Consider the following 19,258-nt stretch of genomic DNA (forward strand, 5'->3'; position numbering starts at 1 on the left):
CTTTACACATATATAGTCAAGCTATCTCCAGGATGTGTATATATGTATAGGAAATACATATTGCAGCAGTAACCACGATGTGGAATGAGTCGCAGGCCTGTAAATAAAAAATGGTCCCTTTTTCCCTTCACTGAGGACCTTAACTGAAGTCATCTAGAAAGATGCTTGAAATCATGTGGATTCTGAGTCTTAGGAAAACACTGAGGCGGACACCCAAGGGCTTACAATGGACTGAAAATAGACCCGGGCAATTCCAATGCTGTTAACTACTGTAAATGTCAGACTCGATTGCCATGGTACCTTGTCAGAAACTTTATTTTCCTTCCTGCTGTGCCCTCCTTCACCCTAAGGTAGAAGAATTTTAGCACGCAAACCAGGTTATAGTGAAAGCATAGCGATTATATATGCAGGAAAAGCACAATTTCCTATCTTCTGCAGTATTAGTTTTTTCTGGTATAACAATGGCATCAGCTATTGTATTATTCTGATTGTTATATTAACTGATAATAAGTATTCCTATTCCCACCAAATTCCTAATTTCAATTAACTTGCCCCTGGTTTATCATGGAATATGTGCATCCAGTCGGTACGTTGCAAATAATTCTACACAAGCTTACAGTAATTATCAGTTTAAATCCTGATGTAACCCAACCCTCCTCCCTCCAATTATATATATTTTTCCCCTTTTTTTGATTTGAACATTTTCCTCTCCCAAAATACAGCAAAGGAGGATGTTGTAAACATACACCCATACAGTCATATTTATTTTAAAATTGATGGCATGTATTATGCTGCCTTTGTTATGAAAAAGAAAAGAGAAAAAAGAGATGCGCCTACTAGAATTCCCTCTAGATCGGCCATAAAATGGTTAATTGTCCTTTTGAATAAATAATGCATTAAATGCAATAAATTAAACCCTAAAGAATAAGATGTGGGATATCTCTAAAAAGCAAAGTGCCAGGGAGAGAGACTGGAAGCTTACCATAAAAAAGGAAGCTGTCTTTAAAAACCTTGAAGTGAACATTTTACTATTTCCAGAGGGAGGAGAAGTTATCTCGGCTTTAAAGTCAGACTGAACGTTTGCTTTACAAATTGTGGCCATTGCAGCCTAAATGTACTAAAATCTTTGTTTGTATTGTATTATTTCCCCTCTGTCTACCCCGACTTTCTCTCTCTGTATGTATTATCCTATTTGCATGTATTTTCATCCAGGCAGATGTCAGTCTAATTTCTATTAAATTGCTCACTGTGCTGAAGATTTAAATAATTGTGCTTTTGGGGGCAGTTACTTTCTGTGTAATGAGAATGAGGTTAATTACCTATTTGCTTTCCTCCCTGTTGTTTCTTTGTCATTCTTGCTTAACCATGGCTCCATTACACTCAACCCTACATGACTTTGTGTGATTTTTCCCCTCCTCCCTTCAACTTGCATGACCTCAACAAAAAACTGTGTTTTTTTAAAACAAAAATGCCCCCAGAATAACAAACCAAAAATTAAAATAAGATGCTAAAATCTCCATTTAATACCTGTACAGTTCCTCATGCACCGGAGCTTGTCACACAAAGTTAATTCATTGTAACATGACATTTGCGCTGTTTGCAGAGCAGTCATTAACTGCTAAGCTCTTGTTAGCATTGTTTGTCAGTGGGTGTTTAGGATTTTGAGAGGATCGTCGTGTTAGTTGACAGATCATGAGTAATGGAGCATCCCAGCCTTTATAATTGCACGAAAGGAAGAAATGTGTGTTTCTTCAACCCATTTATTTTAAAATAATCCCCTTCTAATTTAAGAGGTTGCTATTGGGATGAACCCATGACTGGGTCTATTTTCCTTCTGTGCTTGCTGCTCACAACCGGCCATTTAATTTAAAGGATCCTAGGAATTCACCGTCCACTGTGTGGCTGGGTAGCTTGTTCCAGACACCCACCACCTTTTGTGTATAGTAATACCACCTATTTTCCATCTGAAATGCTGCTCTTCCATGTCTCTGCTTGTGCACTTGTTACCTCGTTCCTCTGGATTCCCCATGTGCTTTCCTGTAGCAATTCTCCCCTGAGCAGGACCATATATTATGCTATTATCAGCAGCCCCCCTGTACATTAGTGTCACTTGCTCAATCCAGTGAATTGTGCCTTTTCAGCATTTCCAAGTGTAAGACGAACCACATCCTTGAGGGCAACGCTGCAGACACTCCTGCTCTCCGTTTCCTACTGTTCTCAGAATTGTACTTCTCGTCTTTTTTTAAAGCAAATGTCCTCTTACATGTGCCTTCCTTCTCTTTTACAGATCGCTGATGTTCTTTCCGGCAAGAGCCCAGCAGTTCTCCTAACACTGGTAAGTCCATGTCTGATCTACATGGATTACATAGGGAGACGAGAGCTGTTTGGCTGAGGTGGGATTTAGATTTTCTGTCACAGGACAGTTCATACCGAAGAGAGCAAATCTGCTTTCATGACCTGAATGATTCTTAAAGTCTTTCTCTGGCTGTTTCAGAGGTCTTTTATTGTATAGATTTTTTAAGCACTCCACAACTGCAGGTTGTATTGTGATGTTTTGGACAAATTGTACAGTACCAGCATAGATGTCAGACATATTATGGCAAGGCCCTGTACCTCACACTGTGGGGTTTGAGGAAAATAGTGTTTGCATGGCCCTAGTAAGAGGCCTAATCTCGATCCAATAGAGCACATTTAGGATGAACAGGAAAGGAATCACGAAGAAAATACACCAACCAGGGAAAATAACAATGTTTATTCTATTAAGACAAGGATATCTATGGCCGATGGCTAGGTTTTACGGTGGCATTTTCAATCCTTGGAAATGATCCATGAAGGAAGACAGAAAAAAAAAATGTTGCTTTATTGCTTCTGAGCTCTTTAGAGAGATGTAATTGAAGTCTTTCATACACATTAGCTCAGGTCTAATGTACTGTGTGCATCCTTGATCTCCCGCCGTCATTACTAACCTTCAAGACACAAATCGTGTTCATTTTAGGATATCAGGTTTTAGTTCTGCTTATTTCATTTTTTTTCCGTAACTGGCTGAATGTGCTTGGCGCCAGCAATGGTAGTGTCCACTGGAAAGAATGATGACTTAATCCTTGGGTAAGTTTTTTGTTTCAGAGCCCTTTTACACACATGTGAAGCGAGAAGGCACGGTGTCATTTATTGCAGTCCAGGGTTTAGTATCTACTTAGTTTCAGATGGACTTTAAAATGAAACCCAGGGGGCACAGAATCCCTTGGAAAAGGTGAGCTCATTCAATTTGGTATCTGAGTACTTCATCTGCAGGGATTGCTTTCTTTTCTTCCTTTTTTTTTAAATCAAAGGTTTCAAAGGCTTTCCTAAACTGATGCTCTAGTGCACTGGTCCCCAACCTGTTGATCTTGAAGCCTTACAGAGTCCTTCTTGATCAGCTTGACACAACAATACTACACAATCCACTCCCGCCCATCCGCTCGACAACTCGTCAGTGTAGATTGCAAATACGCAAATTAGCTCTTCAAGGCTTCAGTGCCTGCAATTCTACATACATTCAGCACTGGTGCTTCATGAAAGAAAGTGCATTCTTGCCAGGAAGGCTAGGTGTGTAGAAGTGTCCAATCATGAAGTGCACATGCTTTTCATTCCAGTTCAAATACAGGGTCGACTTGTACAACGGAAGATGAGAGTTTGTCTGCTATCCATGGACAGCATCGAGTCATTGCAGTACTGTTTCCTTTTCTTTTCTTTATGAGCTTGTTATGACTTGGGATGAGTTCATTTTGCTGCAGGGCCAGACAGACAGGCATCGATGTCTGGCTTTTGTCCTCCCTGTAGTGGATTGGCATTATTAGAAGACTTGCAAGGAAAAGTAATAAGTGTGTCTTTCTCTACAGCGTGGGCTGAATACTGATAGCGGGAGTATCTGCCGCGAAGCCTCGTTTGAAGGAATCAGCCGGTAAGGCTTTAATTGGGTTGGGTAATTCATTAGCGAAATTGCACATTGTTAAGGGGAAAAGTAAAACTCACACATCCGTCTTTGATTATGAGAAGGATGCCAAAAGTGCATGTATGCAAATGGCAAACATAGTCTATAGATTATATAAGGGACTGTTGTTAGTTTAGTCATTTTTCGGAGAGTGAAATTATTTTTCTGGTAAGTTCTCTGATGCTTAAAAACATAAAAGAGAAAACATATACGATGATTTTGCAAATAGGTGTGGTAGGGAATGCTGCCAGTTGTGGATATTGGTGCCTGTGTCTATGTTTAAAAAAGCCACCAGGGTTTGTTGGGTGGGTTATTTAAATGGATTTCAGTCCCAGTGACAAATGAAGCCTTCTCCTCTCCATTTTCTAAAAAGGAATGAAAAGAAAAATATCTTTAGACTTTGATGTTTTCACTTGGGCATGAATTACATTTCAGTGCATTACATCATATTTCGGCTTTAATGTTAATAAACTGATCCCAAATGATTCACATACCTGATTCACATCAGAACTGAAAACTAACTCTGAATCAAAACATTAAACAACCAACGTGCATGATTAGACACTTTCCCCTAGCAATGTTGGTGGAGAATTTAAGTTCCACCTACCATCCACTGTACAGATGGGCCTCTGAGATGCTATCAACTGTTTGAAACTAGGCACCTGATCTTAAACAAGAAAACCAAGTTGAATGCAATTTGTACACCGGCATGGCTGACTGATGATCAAGAGTTATATTAAATTTAAAATGTCATCGAGATCCCATTTCAGGTTAACAAATGTGTGTCTGCAATGCCAATGCAGCTGGAATCTTTTTTTTGTTGTTTGTTTAAAGGAGTATGCCGGGTGTTCTGTTTCCCTTAAAGATCAATACAGTGGACGCCGGATTCAAGCCACGATAAACGGGCATTTGTCAAAAAATAAAAACGTCAGAACTATAGTTTTAATTTGTCCTCTGAATGTCTTGGTATTGAACGGTGGTGGTTAAAAGGTAATAAAGAGGAGTTAAATGTGCCTTTGCAGGTTTAATAAACTCAGGTCTCCCTGTCTGTAGCAGCTCTTGGATATCCCTTTCACATACAGTGCGGCAAGATTAACTGGTCAACATATCACAAGTACTCAGCTATTAATCATTCTCCCACCTGCTCGTGTAAGAAGATTAAAACTTAGAATTGTTAGATAAAACTTTGAAATGCTCCAAGTGCCCTAGGAAAGCTTAATCACCAATCCACCAAATAAAATCCTGGAAAAAAAAGTAATTAACACCATAACATATTTCTCCTTCTATTCTATTATGCACTGCCAAGCCTTTGTCGGCCAGGGGAACAATAAAAACAAGAAAAACAATTCAATTTTCACATTGCACTTCCACGCTCCAATCTCATTTGCAGGCAGACAACTTTCATACCAAGTTATTGAATTTTTTTACTATTATGTCTTAATACAGAGAGAATTTGCATGCTAAATAATGCATGACCCAGTCTTTTCATTTACCAGTGGGAGAATTAGATAGATTTCCTTCTTGCCAATTTGAATCCCCCCCCCCATCAAGTTGAAACATCATTTAACACATAAATTAAAAATGTCTTTCTTCATTATTATTCCCTACCTGACTGGCTCCCCCCCATACATTTCATCCCAAGTCATAGCATTTAATAAATTGGTTCCTCATGTGCATGTACATTTGTGTCCCCTATTTACAAGATTTGAAAAGTATATTCAGTGTTCAGTTATTGCATGCCATTTCACAGTGTTGGAATACAGTGCTAGTTCTGATTTAGATGACTTTGCAGTTCTGGTAAATGTCAGTGCCAAAAATAATATCCCTCTGCAGAGTTTGACTGGAATATTAGCAAACAAAATTCATCAGCTTTTCCACAGTGTCTAAAAAGTTGGCTACAGTGCATTCTTCTGTTTTATTTAATTTAAACTTCTCTAATAGAATAAAGAGGTTGATCTTTTCACTCCCTCTAGAGGACAGCAATAATAACAGCTGACCTTTTAATTTCTACTAACGGAACTGATTTTTATCAGAACAAAACAAATAAATAAACCGTTAGATAGCCATGAAATAGTGCATTTTCTGAGCTATCAATGCCATTTTTCAATCGACTGCATTCATAGAACCATTAAATAGTACTTGTTGGATACATTTCAATATTTTTCTTAGCTGCATACTTATTGAAAGCAAAGCCAACACTTGCAATTAAGAATATACTCCGGCAGAAAAACAACAACCACAAACAAACATAAGAAAGCCAATGAATTTACCATTTGGTAATTTGCTAGTAACGTATTGATCCTCTGGTCCTTAATGAATCCCTGTGAATCCGTATCCACAACATAGTTGGGTTTATTTTTCCAGACTCTCATGGATGGGTATGTAAAGAATTACCTCCTATTTCCTCTCTTAAATACACTCTTAATTTCATGTTTGACTGCTATGCGGAGGTCTGTGGCTTCTTAAACATACAATGGCTCATACCATACCAGCTGTGCATCTCGAGTCTCTATTTCCAGGAATATCTAAATCTGAACTTGGACAAACAGTGATTTTGATCATTGCATGGTAACTGGTTATTATCTTGTCTTTTTTTTTAGTTTTCAAGTGAACAACATTCTTCTGCATCCTGAAATAGTTGAATGGTGAGTATTGAATAAACATCTAAAAATCCCCCTACAGTATTATGGAATCCTTCTTCCACACATATGAGAAGTAAGCTAGCCTTTGAAAAACATGTATTGAGAAAGCAAGCCATGAAAGAGGCGTCGAATGATGTATAAGTACCCAACAATATTTTAACACTGCCTGCTCTTTTAATCTCCATATTGAATTTGTGTTTCTTTGACTTGAAATGAAAGTAAACGGCTTAAACAGATTCTTAAAACATGAAGACTTATCAGTTCCTCTTGTTTTATTTCCTCTTTTTTATTGAAATTGCATTATACAAAATACATTACCCTTTTGTCCTCTACCCCCCCACCCTCCTTTTTAAAATGACTCTTTATCAAAGCTACAAGAGTTAATCCTGTTTTAAGCTCCAATAGCCTATTCACTCCAAGTGCAGAATCTACAAAGGCACCCCGTAAAGCTTGTATAATGTGTTGAGTGCTCAGGTTGCCATTCTCTTTTCTGTTGTACTCCTCAGCTCCTTTCTTCCCCCTCCAGTTCTCTATTTGGGAATGCTGAAAGTGGTACAGGCCCCAAAGCCTCCTTTTATCCCCACAAACAGAGCTGCTTCCCATGGCACTTAGTGCATTTTCCTGCTGCAGGCTAAACTGCAAGCTGAGTGTCAGTAAGACCATGCTGGTGGCACCTGCTCTTTGTATGAATAATCAACCCAGATCCCTGACACTTTATTTCCTCTCTTCCCCCTCCCCTCCACCTCCCAAGTCTTCTACCCAAGATCGTTTGGCCTGTCTGGTCTGTTTATGTCGAGTTAACCACTTCTTGTAGTTCTCATACTTCTTTGCTTTTCATATAAAAAAGGCATTTTCCCTATAAGACTGCAGTTTTATCCTGATAGTTTTATGCTGCGCTCTCCATTTGAGGAATCGGTAGTATTTGATGGCTTAATATAGTTTAATATATAAGCTCAAAAAAGGATGAAATTGGAAATAGCTTGGCTCACAAATATATATGTGTTAATCTATGCAATACCTTTGTTAAGCAAATGAAAAGTGGTACATTAATAAGTTTCTCCTGCAATCAGACCCCTACCTCCCTCAAACACGTTCTCAATACATTTGATCAAAAATTCAAGAAAACAACCTGTAAACTACTCCGCCATCATGATCTGAGCCCCATGTTTTTTTTAAGTAGCAAAAATCGAGTTGTCAGATGTTAATAACTTTAGTATATATCTGTTCATGTATTTTTTTCATGCATGTACTTCTACACTGTAGACAACACGTTTACGTTATGGTGATTAAAAGATGGTTTTGCAGGGTCACCTACAGTGCGTTTGGAGTAAAATATGCACTAGGCAATCATCTTTGAAAGCCGTCCAGTTAATGTAACTTTCACCATCCTTTTGAGCGTTCTAATTGGAAGTGTAATGTACACTAGTAAATGTTGTGCATGGAACACTTGATAGAACAGTTGATCCTCTTTGAATTATTCTGTCTGGTGCTGAAGAATTCATGAAGTGCTTTAAAAATTCATAAGGGCGCTACATTTGTGTGCATGTACAAATTGATTGGATAGCTGGAGTCTCCCTGTGTGTTTCAGAGAAATAATGATTCTCACTTTGACATTTGTGTCTAAAAGGGATACAAATCATTATTGAGAACCAAAAAAGACATAAAAACTTTTTTTTCCAAAGATTTTATCGGGGGGGGGGGGGAATAAAAAATTATATATATATCAAGATATCAAAGGCGTTTTTCAAGGAGACACAATCTTTCAAACTCTTCATGGCAACACAGAAAAGAAGGAATCGAGATAAACAGAGCTTACTTGAGTAACCTGAGATTTGCAGATGGTATCGGCATCTTTACAAAATCACCCGAAGAGCTGCAGCTTCAAATTCAAGAACTCTCAGATTCAAAAGGAACTTGAGTAAGACCATGTTTAACAACTTTGTGTAAATGATGAACATTTAGTCAGCAGTCAAGTAATGTCTGCCTTTGACAGCAAATTAATGCAGATGGAGATCTCATGATAGAAATCAGAACAAAAATGAAAATGGGATGTAATACATATTGGAAGAAAATGGCACGATGTTATTAAAATGGCAATGGGCCGGACATGTTGCAAGAAGAACAGACCAGAGATGGACAAAATAAATAATAGAATGGATCTCAAGAGATTGAAAAAGACCTAGAAGAGTGGTAAACCTGCCTGTTAGAGGACACAAGTACATCTTGCCCCAATGCACTGTGAGGAAGATGGTTTGAGAGACAAAGAAGAATCCAAGGGCCACAGTTGGAGAATTGCAGAACTTGATTGCATCTTGGGGTCTCCAAATCTACAATTAAACAATACCTCCATACAAATAGCCTATTTGGAAGGGTTGCCTTTATTGAGCGCAAACAGATGTAAGTGCCTAGACTTTGCTAAACAGCATTGGCATTTGGATTGGGACTGGGTTCTATGGTCAGATAGATAAATAGAGCTCTTTGGCTAATATCAATATTTTGCAATGGTCGTCTCAGTCTCTTGACTTGACTCCCATTGACAACCTGTGGTTTGAATTGAAGACGGCAGTCCATAAGCACAGGCCGAAGGATATCAAGGATCTGGAAAGATTCTGCATGGAGGAATGGTCTAAGATCCTTTTTGATTTGTTCTCCAAACTCAATACAGTAGCCTATATGTTGGAACATTACAATATAGCGCATTACCTGTATCGTTTATTTTATACAGCCTTTTTTGCTCATCTTTTACAAGGGTGCCAATCATTTTGCAGGTGACTGTATAGATGTATATGTATGAAAACGCATGTCTTTAAAACCAAAAACTTCCAACTGTATATTCAGCACAGTTCAGACTGGTTGGAGTAATGGCTAATAGTCACAGGTGGTTTGTTGGAAGCAAAACATGAAAAATAAAAAGCTTTCAACCACTCTGGAACTCCTTCAGTTAACCTACTTACCTATGCATTGCCTATAATAATGTTGTATGTTATCTGTCAGCTGCTATTTTGTGAGAAGACTGTGGAAAAATAGGTGTACAGTGGGACTGTGTTCAAGTGAACTATGTGAAGTAACAGTGTTAACAGTTTTAATGATGGGTGGAGTAATGGTTAGGCAATGGATTCAATTGAAGAATTTGAAATTGAAAATTAAATCATATAAAAATTGAGTTGTTACAAATTTGTTTTTAATACTTTTATGGTATAATATCTATAGAAATATTTGATGTGTGTTTTAAAAATGAGTGGCATGTCACAACACAGCAGTGAAGAAATAAAGGATTAAATAATGGATGAATAAAGAAAAATGAACAATTAAGGGCTATTGTAGCTCTTAAACGTCATTATATAAATGCAAAAAGGTTTTGAAATGTTTGAGCCATGCTTAATCTATAGTATTTGAAATTAATTATGCCAATCAGTATTGTTTATAATGATGAATTAAATGTGGCATTCGAATGAAAATGAAATTTCCTTTTATTCCAATTCTAATTCTGTGTCCTGGAGCTTTCTCAATTCAAATTTTTGAATTGAATTGGAATATAGCAACACCAGGTCCATTCAAAATTAACCCGACCCTGGTTTCCTCATAGTTCGCTGTATTAATTTCTTGTATGTATTTATTTTTATAATTCTAATTCCCTTTCCTTGGGGTCACATCCAACTTCACTAGTGAGTGGAGTGGTGTGATGTTTCTCAGGTCTGCAGATAGTATTCAGAGGTGTTAATGGGACGTCATGAGCACATAGTCTAAGTGTTGTATGTCCAGAGGGTCAGAGTGAAAGCTTTTCCTACACGCATCTAAGAAAGTACTGGGCAAAATATCACAAGACAAATTCAACCGTCAAGTGCTGCTGTTTAAGGATCTGTTGAAAATAAACTAAGAAACGATTTGGCCTAATTTAAAATGTTGATGAGGGGGAGGTTTTCTGAAAGCAACCTTTGCAATTAGAATTAACACCCACACCTCCTGATGCAACAGAAAAAACAACAACAACAACAACTGTGTGGACATACTCTGTGTGTTTGGTATTCCTTGAATCTCTGCCATAGCTGTCTATGAACTAGTCTTCTTTGACTTGATAAACAGGGTTTTCTGGAAGATTTGGTGTCACATTACAGCATTCTCTCTCTGGCTGGAGGTTGAATAAAAGGCTGGCTCTCCTTTCAGCTCCTGTGTGCTTTGTATTGAATTCCAACGCTCCTTGGTGCCGCTTAAATTTGGGTTATTTTTAGTGCCGCCGACGGACCATTTGGGTATTAAGGTTTTTCTGTAAGGGTGAGGCTAATGAGGCCACCCACAAATCCTCTGTCAGACTTTTTTTTACTTTCTTCTTTTTTCGTAATAGAAAAATATTGATCATGTAATTGCAGCACACAGCACGTTCCCTTCATGATAGATGTACTCAGCTGGAGGCTCCACAGTCTCTAGCTGGAGAAACACAATTTATATGCTGTGTGCTACTGTATTCATAATTGTTTCCAACTACAGCAGGGTTAAGAGCATCATGAGGAGCCTTACCTTCTAGCTGTAAAAAAAAAATAAAAAATAATAATATATATATATATATATATATATATATATATACACTCACCTAAAGGATTATTAGGAACACCTGTTCAATTTCTCATTAATGCAGTTATCTAACCAACCAATCACATGGCAGTTGCTTCAATGCATTTAGGGGTGTGGTCCTGGTCAAGACAACCTCCTGAACTCCAAACTGAATGTCTGAATGGGAAAGAAAGGTGATTTAAGCAATTTTGAGCGTGGCATGGTTGTTGGTGCCAGACGGGCCGGTCTGAGTATTTCACAATCTGCTCAGTTACTGGGATTTTCACGCACAACCATTTCTAGGGTTTACAAAGAATGGTGTGAAAAGGGAAAAACATCCAGTATGCGGCAGTCCTGTGGGCGAAAATGCCTTGTTGATGCTAGAGGTCAGAGGAGAATGGGCCGACTGATTCAAGCTGATAGAAGAGCAACTTTGACTGAAATAACCACTCGTTACAACCGAGGTATGCAGCAAAGCATTTGTGAAGCCACAACACGTACAACCTTGAGACGGATGGGCTACAACAGCAGAAGACCCCACCGGGTACCACTCATCTCCACTACAAATAGGAAAAAGTGGCTACAATTTGCACAAGCTCACCAAAATTGGACAGTTGAAGACTGGAAAAATGTTGCCTGGTCTGATGAGTCTCGATTTCTGTTGAGACATTCAGATGGTGGAGTCAGAATTTGGCGTAAACAGAATGAGAACATGGATCCATCATGCCTTGTTACCACTGTGCAGGCTGGTGGTGGTGGTGTAATGGTGTGGGGGATGTTTTCTTGGCACACTTTAGGCCCCTTAGTGCCAGTTGGGCATCGTTTAAATGCCACGGCCTACCTGAGCATTGTTTTTGACCATGTCCATCCCTTTATGACCACCATGTACCCATCCTCTGATGGCTACTTCCAGCAGGATAATGCACCATGTCACAAAGGTCGAATCATTTCAAATTGGTTTCTTGAACATGACAATGAGTTCACTGTACTAAACTGGCCCCCACAGTCACCAGATCTCAACCCAATAGAGCATCTTTGGGATGTGGTGGAACGGGAGCTTCGTGCCCTGGATGTGCATCCCACAAATCTCCATCAACTGCAAGATGCTATCCTATCAATATGGGCCAACATTTCTAAAGAATGCTTTCAGCACCTTGTTGAATCAATGCCACGTAGAATTAAGGCAGTTCTGAAGGCGAAAGGGGGTCAAACACAGTATTAGTATGGTGTTCCTAATAATCCTTTAGGTGAGTGTATATATATATATATATATTTTTTTTTTTTTTTGGGTGCAAGCATATTTTCCAGGAACGATTGGATTTGAAAACATCTGAAGCATAGCCCTCGTAAACATTAAAATACTGTATGACGGATGTTGCATCGCTCTCGATTAACTGTAAGCCGCTAGTGGTACTGGGTCAAGCAGGAAATTCAGCCTCCTTTGTTATTGTTCATCATCGGAATGGAAACACTATCTTCCCTTCTTAAAGATGAGACAACGGTCACTGGAACGAAATCAAAGCCTCGGCTTGGCTCTCAAATTAAAGCGGATACCCTGCATCATTTATTTTCAGTGTTATTTTATTTGCTCTTAAATCCGTAATTGGCAGCTTGGCTTGACATCTTTTAACAAACAGGATGATTTTGAAGCTTTTTCCCAGACCACAAAATGAATAATCTATGACAAGATGGGTGTGGGACCGAAATGTAATTTTGAATGTATTTCTTTACCTAAACAGGTGTTGATAGATGAAGGGGGATTACTGGGGATTTGAAAAAGCTACTTTTGCAATGGAGAGAAAAAAGAGAAGTTCTGAACGTGGTCTGGTTAATGTTTCCACTGGCTGTCCTTTGTGCCTCAATTCACTTCTCCCAGACAGTGTTTTCTGTGGAAGATTTGAACCCCCCACCTGCCTGTTCTCAGAGGCTGTGTGCCAGTGAACCTGGCCAATTACTGTAGTTTCCTGTATAGAAATGGGAGACGCTGCTGACATGTGGCTGCCTCAGAAGTAGGGTAGGAATGCTAATACCTGTCACTCTAACCTCAAAGCCAGAATGGAGGAAAAGGAGGGAAATAAAACATCTTTGGGGGACATTTTCCTGAAGTGACAAAAACTCACTTCACAGTATTTGTACTGCACCAAGCCCAAGATTAATGAAGGGAGAATGTAACAAGGCTTATTGCACAAGTTTGGTTTGGATTTCTGGACTCAACAGCCCAAATAGTGAATGTGCTGTATTTATTTTTGTATATTTTTTTCTGATGTTATTTATTTTGCAATACATTCCCAATTTGGAGTCACTAGGTTGATAATTAACTGGGCTCATCACTAAAAGCCTTCACACTAACACAGAAGAGATGGAGACATTTGTCTACCATCACCAGAGTTTGGCTTAATTCCATTGTGTTCCAATTCAACCTCTCATTAATCTATTTTAAATGCCAATTCGGAATCAGATATTTTTCACTTCCAATTTCAGTTCCAATTCCAATTCCACAATTCCACTGGAGTTCAGCTGGATTTGATTCCAAATGCCTCTGTAATGAAATGTCAAATCTTCTGCTTTTGCATAGCAGAATTTGTGAGGACTGTTAACTCGCCACAAAGTTCTCCAGTGCTTCGTAAACTGAGAGTCGCTGTTGCTTGGCAGGTCAAAAAATAGACCTGCAGACGTGTGGCTTGGCCAATCGCGTGCCACCATGTGGGGAAACCCAGTCATGGCTTACAATGACCCAGCCCTGATTCAGACCATTATTATTATTATTATTATTATTATTATTATTATTATTATTATTATTATTATTGTTTGCACTATAGGGCTCAACCTGTGTTCTCATCTTATCTGGGCCACTATTCAGTTCAGCCACGAAACAATTACACTTAAAAATCATGTTCTGCTTTTAGGTTGAAGATTGAAGATACGGAAGATTCTGCTGCCCAATGAATATATTGATTAGGTAACATAGCATTAAATAAAATCTCCCTTTCCTAAAACACAGGCGAGGTACTTTATTTGACGGGAAGGAGAAACTGGCCATCATAGAGAGATGTCTGCAATCGATTCCGGTGATTTTGTATCGCCGTGGCGGTGAAAGGGATTGATGTCCTGAGGGGACTAGTTGGTGGCGTCATTCACAGAGTCAGATGGGCGGAAACGGAGGCTATTAAGACATTTATCTACGTGTGGGTCTATATAGACGGTTAACGTCAACAGGCGAATCTCGAAGGTCAGAGTGCTGGTGATTTGTCAGAGGCTCGGATCCGTTTAGGTAGTCTGGACTGCACAAACGCAGATTTGGGGCTAGAACCTTGTTGAAATCGAACCCGTGATTTATTGGTCCCCTGCAACTACATAAAAGCAGCTGTGAGACTGCGCTGACTTCACTGGGCCCTGTTATGGGAGTTTTCACCACGCACCACAGTTATTATAAGGATTACTAAAACCGAGAGCAATTTAGAAAACACCTTGAGCTAACTTGAGTCATTATGTGTTGGAGAAAATATAGCCCCAATCTGTCAGTCAAAATCCATTTGGATCATTGCAAAATATAAAATAAATTAAATATAGCCTTCTCTCTAAAGTTGTATTGGGTTTGGGCTGAACCAAATAACAGAACCACTGTACTAACCATTCCACTGCATTCTTCTCCGTTGACTTGCATTTCAGATTGTACACGTACATGTACATTTAAGTCAATTATAATACATATTTGTGTGTGTATCTGTGTGTATATATACTATACATATAGTAATACTGACCCCAGCTGTGGTGCATCTGCCTGGAATTGGATTACAGACTTGATTGATTGCTGTGTTGTCTTGTGTTCATGTTTATGATTAGTTATATGTTTAGGTAGGGACTTGTTACATGTTTAGGTAGGCTCAATGAGGAACTAGGTTTTGTTTAAGGTGTTTGTGTACTTTGAGTAGCGACACTGCCATAATATTTGTATTTATATATATGTGTGTATATATATATATATATATATATATATATATATATATATATATATATATATATATATATATATATATATATATATATGTGTGTATATTTATATGTATACGTGTGTGCGTGTAATATGTTATTTTATTTTTTGCAGTCTTTGTAATGAAGTGCTTAAAACAAACTGCTCTGGCCCTTGACCTTTTCTTGCTTATGAAAAATGGAGGAAATTCTAACCCATATTTTCTGGCACTGAAATTCAGTTTAAAGATGCTGCGAGTGATGCAGTAGTTACCATGTCCTCCGAGAGGTAATTTTTTCGATCCTCTTGTATAAGCCAGGACATTTATTTAGTTTTTTTTTTTTCCAAGGCAGAGCAATAAGGCAGACTGCTCAGCTGTAATGGTCTCCGTGCTTGCCTGGCTGCTCAGGGTATTAGGCGTAGACCTTTATTACTCCGTGGGAAGCCAGTTCATTATGGTTACACTTCACTTCACTGCAAGCTTTCATTTCCCCCCTCTCCCTCTCCCTCTCCCTCTCTCTCTCTCTATTACTTATTATCAAAGATTACCAAAGAAGGCCTGGGAATCCAGTCCCTCCCAATGCACTTGACATTTCCCCAAAATAAGAGAAACCTATTCTCATAGCTGGGCTTCTCTTATCTGGACAAACAGCACGTTTTATATATATTAAACATTATATATATAATATATAATTTAGAAAAATACAGTTACTATAATTTGCAGCGGAAGGCATTGGTGGAGCCAGCCAGCAGTTAAGACAGCTTTTACAAGTTTTGTGTTCAGTGAAATGGATGAATATCGGATCCTAAATATTAAAAAATGTATTGTTTTGGATCAAGATTCAGATATGCAGTGTATAGTTGTAATTATTATTATTATTATTAATGTGTATATATGTATGCACATACACAGATATGAGTAGCAATGGTTATGAACTCTGTTTTGAACAGAGTTTTTAATTTATTAGCTCTAACAGATCAGTAGTTCTGGTAGTAAACATCTCAGTCTTTTGTGGTTGAATTTTAACAGCCTCCGGATTCAAGCCCCATTACTCCCCTCAGTTCCTCCTACTGCATATTAGCTGTTAGTGTAGCTCTGTGGTGCACACATGTCTTTTGCAAATTGTGCGCGCGTGTGGCATGCAGTTTGGCAGTTCAGTGTTTTTGATCTGGCACTTCCTGTTTGCCTTTCCATTTACATGCTTGTTGATTCTGACTAGGTCTCCTGACTTTGTTACTAAGACAATGGCGTTTGAGTTACACTTTGCTAACAAGGTGGTGGCCACGTTCCCCATGTGTCTTGAGGTGTAGGTGGAAGGGAGGCCGTGTGTGAGGGGCAAGTGCTGTTGTAATGAGACAAATAAAGAGTGATGTCAATGGATACAGACACAGCATGCTCTAGTTCCGCACTTTTCTACTTCAGCCTTAACTAGAAAAAGGCCTTATAATGCACACTTACACACAGCTCCGTATTGGTTGAAAAATAGAGAACTATGAGACACGGCTGTAGTGAAATTGCACTATATTCTACCTAATTAATCTCTATAAAATGTATGTTTTGCCTTAATCAAACACAGTCATATGACAATGTTACAGGCAGATAACAAATATGTTATGTGTAGTGGTATCTTAAAGAAAGAGAGAGAGAAAAAGGAATACGACATATAGTAAACGAAGCTACAATAGAAAATAGTGCAAGTGCAGACAATTAGCAGCAGGAGAAAAAAATCACAAGCACCTCTTGTGTGATTCTATCTTGTTGTAGCTCGGTACTTGAGAGTTTATAGGTGCAAAGCAGAGCAATGGATCATTGGTCCTACAAGTGTTCTAATATTTGCTACATGCTGTGTTTCAAGGCTGAACATTGAATTGTGCTAATAATTGTGTTTTTCTTTGTCTCCTGTAGCCGCCTGATTAAGACCGATATGGAGCTGGAGGTCCTGCGCTACACTAACCGGATCTCCAGTGAAGCTCATAAAGAGGTAAGATAGTGCTCGTAGGTAAGAAGAGGTAAGGAGTCTCATAGCACTGTGCAGATGCTGCTCTGAGATAAACCAGGGGATTAGAACTTGGGTCTCGTTTAAAATAAGGCATGATCATCTTCCATGCGTTTTAGGGTGTATATGTCGTCCTGGGGAAATTCAGCGGCTCTGGTTACAGGCCCGGTAAAGCAGTGAATCACTTCCACTTACTCTCATAATTACTGGCAATAGAAATAACTGCTGTGCTTCGCAAAATTAGTTAACGGTTAGCTGGCTGGCTCTCGACATTAGGCTGGAGAACAGCAAAATAAAGCCGCAGCTCTTTTTCGGGGGGCAGATAAGCGTGTGTGTGGCGGAGATATGCAAAATTGAAAACTTCATTTATTAAGTGGAAGTCTTTAGTTTCTGCCTCTTTTTTTTTTTTTTTTTTTTTAGGGGAATGCAAAAAAGTACATATTAATAGCCAAAACAGCAGAATCCATTTATTGGGTTTGAACATGTAACATGATGATGATGAGTATTATTAATAATCTTCTATTTTATTATTTTTTAATTGGTATGACATCCCTATCCAACTCAGTGAGCTAGTATACCCTCAAAATACAGAGATGAGATTACAGATACTGCAATGTAAGTAATTAGGTGTAGACTCCACCGGAAGACCAAACCTGTGTCCAAACCAGTGTCACAGTGTCTTCCATCTTAATTTTGAACCCTACAATACCTTATAGAAAATGTGAAGGACACAAGAAATGGTTCCAAGTGTGGTCTCGCCCCCCCCCCCCCGTTTGTTGTTGGCTTCACACTAAATCCCGGATTTTATCTGTCAGAAAGCAAACAAGGCTGAGACGCTGGCACTGTATGTTGTGCTGTCCTTGGCAGCGAGTGCGTTTCATAAACCAACAATGCAGCACCATTCAGGGGAGCAGCAGCCACTTGACTTGAGGACCGTGTGCTGCCTATGGGCCCAGCGAGCAACTGGCAGGAAGCCACTGGCAGCCGAACAGAAGGGCAGATAGCGCTCTAATAAGGACTGGCAAGACAAATCTTTCCTCCTGCAGGTGACTACAGTCCCAATTTCCAAATCCCCTGCCCACCTCGCTCTTTTGATGGTAACCATTTGTAACGTGGCAGTTGGGTGCATTTAACAGTAACAGTTCTTTCCACATAATTCCTCCCCCACCCCGGGGTCTACCGGGCATGTTCTGTTTCTCTCCTGCTGATGGGCGTGGAAGCCGGGGCCAAGTCCTATTCTTGTCAGCATTGGAAAAAAGGCCCAAAACAGCACTCCAGGTTGCGCTTGATGCCTTTTGAAGTGCACAGAGCCAGGGTTTGCCCGGAGAAGAGCAGTGTGTTGTAGATGTGGTCTGGGCCGTGGATAATTCCAAAGTGTTTGAAAGAGTTTCAGTGATGGAAAAGGCCCAGTGAACTGGCACCACCTGATTGCCAGCCTAAGCTCTCCCAGTTCTGAATCGAGCCAATCGAATGACACAGATCAGTGAGACTAAAGTAATTGTCACCTCAATTGCTGGCTACGAACAGTAAATCCCTCGATAATGAGGGAGCATTTTGTAATTTATACCTGTACCTTAATGATCAATGAGTATCTGAGGGGGATCTTGTGTGATACATCTCATAAATACATACATTAATACATGAAAAGGCTAGGAAAAATAAATCCTTTTGATCTGTAATTAATTTGACTATAAGTGAAATCAGCAACAAATTCATAATGCTTTTCCTTTTTTATTTCATATTTTGTAAGTATCGGCCCACATATGTTCCTAGTGAATATTTCTATTGTGGGGTGTTAATAATTGGTTATCTTGTTTGGTAGTTAACCCATTATTGACAGGGGCCGCATTAAGGTGTTTTCTAAGCTTAGCTTGTGAGGAAAAGCCTGTTTGAATAAGATACATTTTTTTTTTTTTTTTACTTGAATGACTTATTACACTGTTGGAGAGCTATTATGAACTTTTATGAAAACAATTAGCTTAACAAATGTTTCCGATAGATTGCTTGTCTTTTATTTTGATTGAATTGAGGTATTAGCAAAGTATTAGCAAAGAAGAATACTGGTTTGTCACTTTCATTTTTTCAAGTCAGTGTGTAGTTAAGTCATATGTGAAAACACATCAGTCATAAT

At 39.0% G+C, this 19,258-nt stretch overlaps 1 protein-coding gene across 1 annotated transcript in view; it reads left to right on the top strand.

Moving 5' to 3' along the window:
* The window catches only part of pepd (peptidase D), a 125,967-nt gene that overhangs the window by 23,263 nt on the left and 83,446 nt on the right, over window positions 1-19,258 (top strand). The window contains exons 5-8 of the mRNA XM_066714019.1: window positions 2,288-2,335; window positions 3,879-3,940; window positions 6,571-6,615; window positions 17,037-17,112. Of these exons, the coding sequence (XP_066570116.1) occupies window positions 2,288-2,335; window positions 3,879-3,940; window positions 6,571-6,615; window positions 17,037-17,112 (231 nt within the window). The remainder of the gene's footprint in view (window positions 1-2,287; window positions 2,336-3,878; window positions 3,941-6,570; window positions 6,616-17,036; window positions 17,113-19,258) is intronic.

This window comes from Amia ocellicauda, chromosome 9 (assembly GCF_036373705.1).
Source record: "Amia ocellicauda isolate fAmiCal2 chromosome 9, fAmiCal2.hap1, whole genome shotgun sequence".
In the NCBI taxonomy this organism is placed as follows: Eukaryota; Metazoa; Chordata; class Actinopteri; order Amiiformes; family Amiidae; genus Amia; species Amia ocellicauda.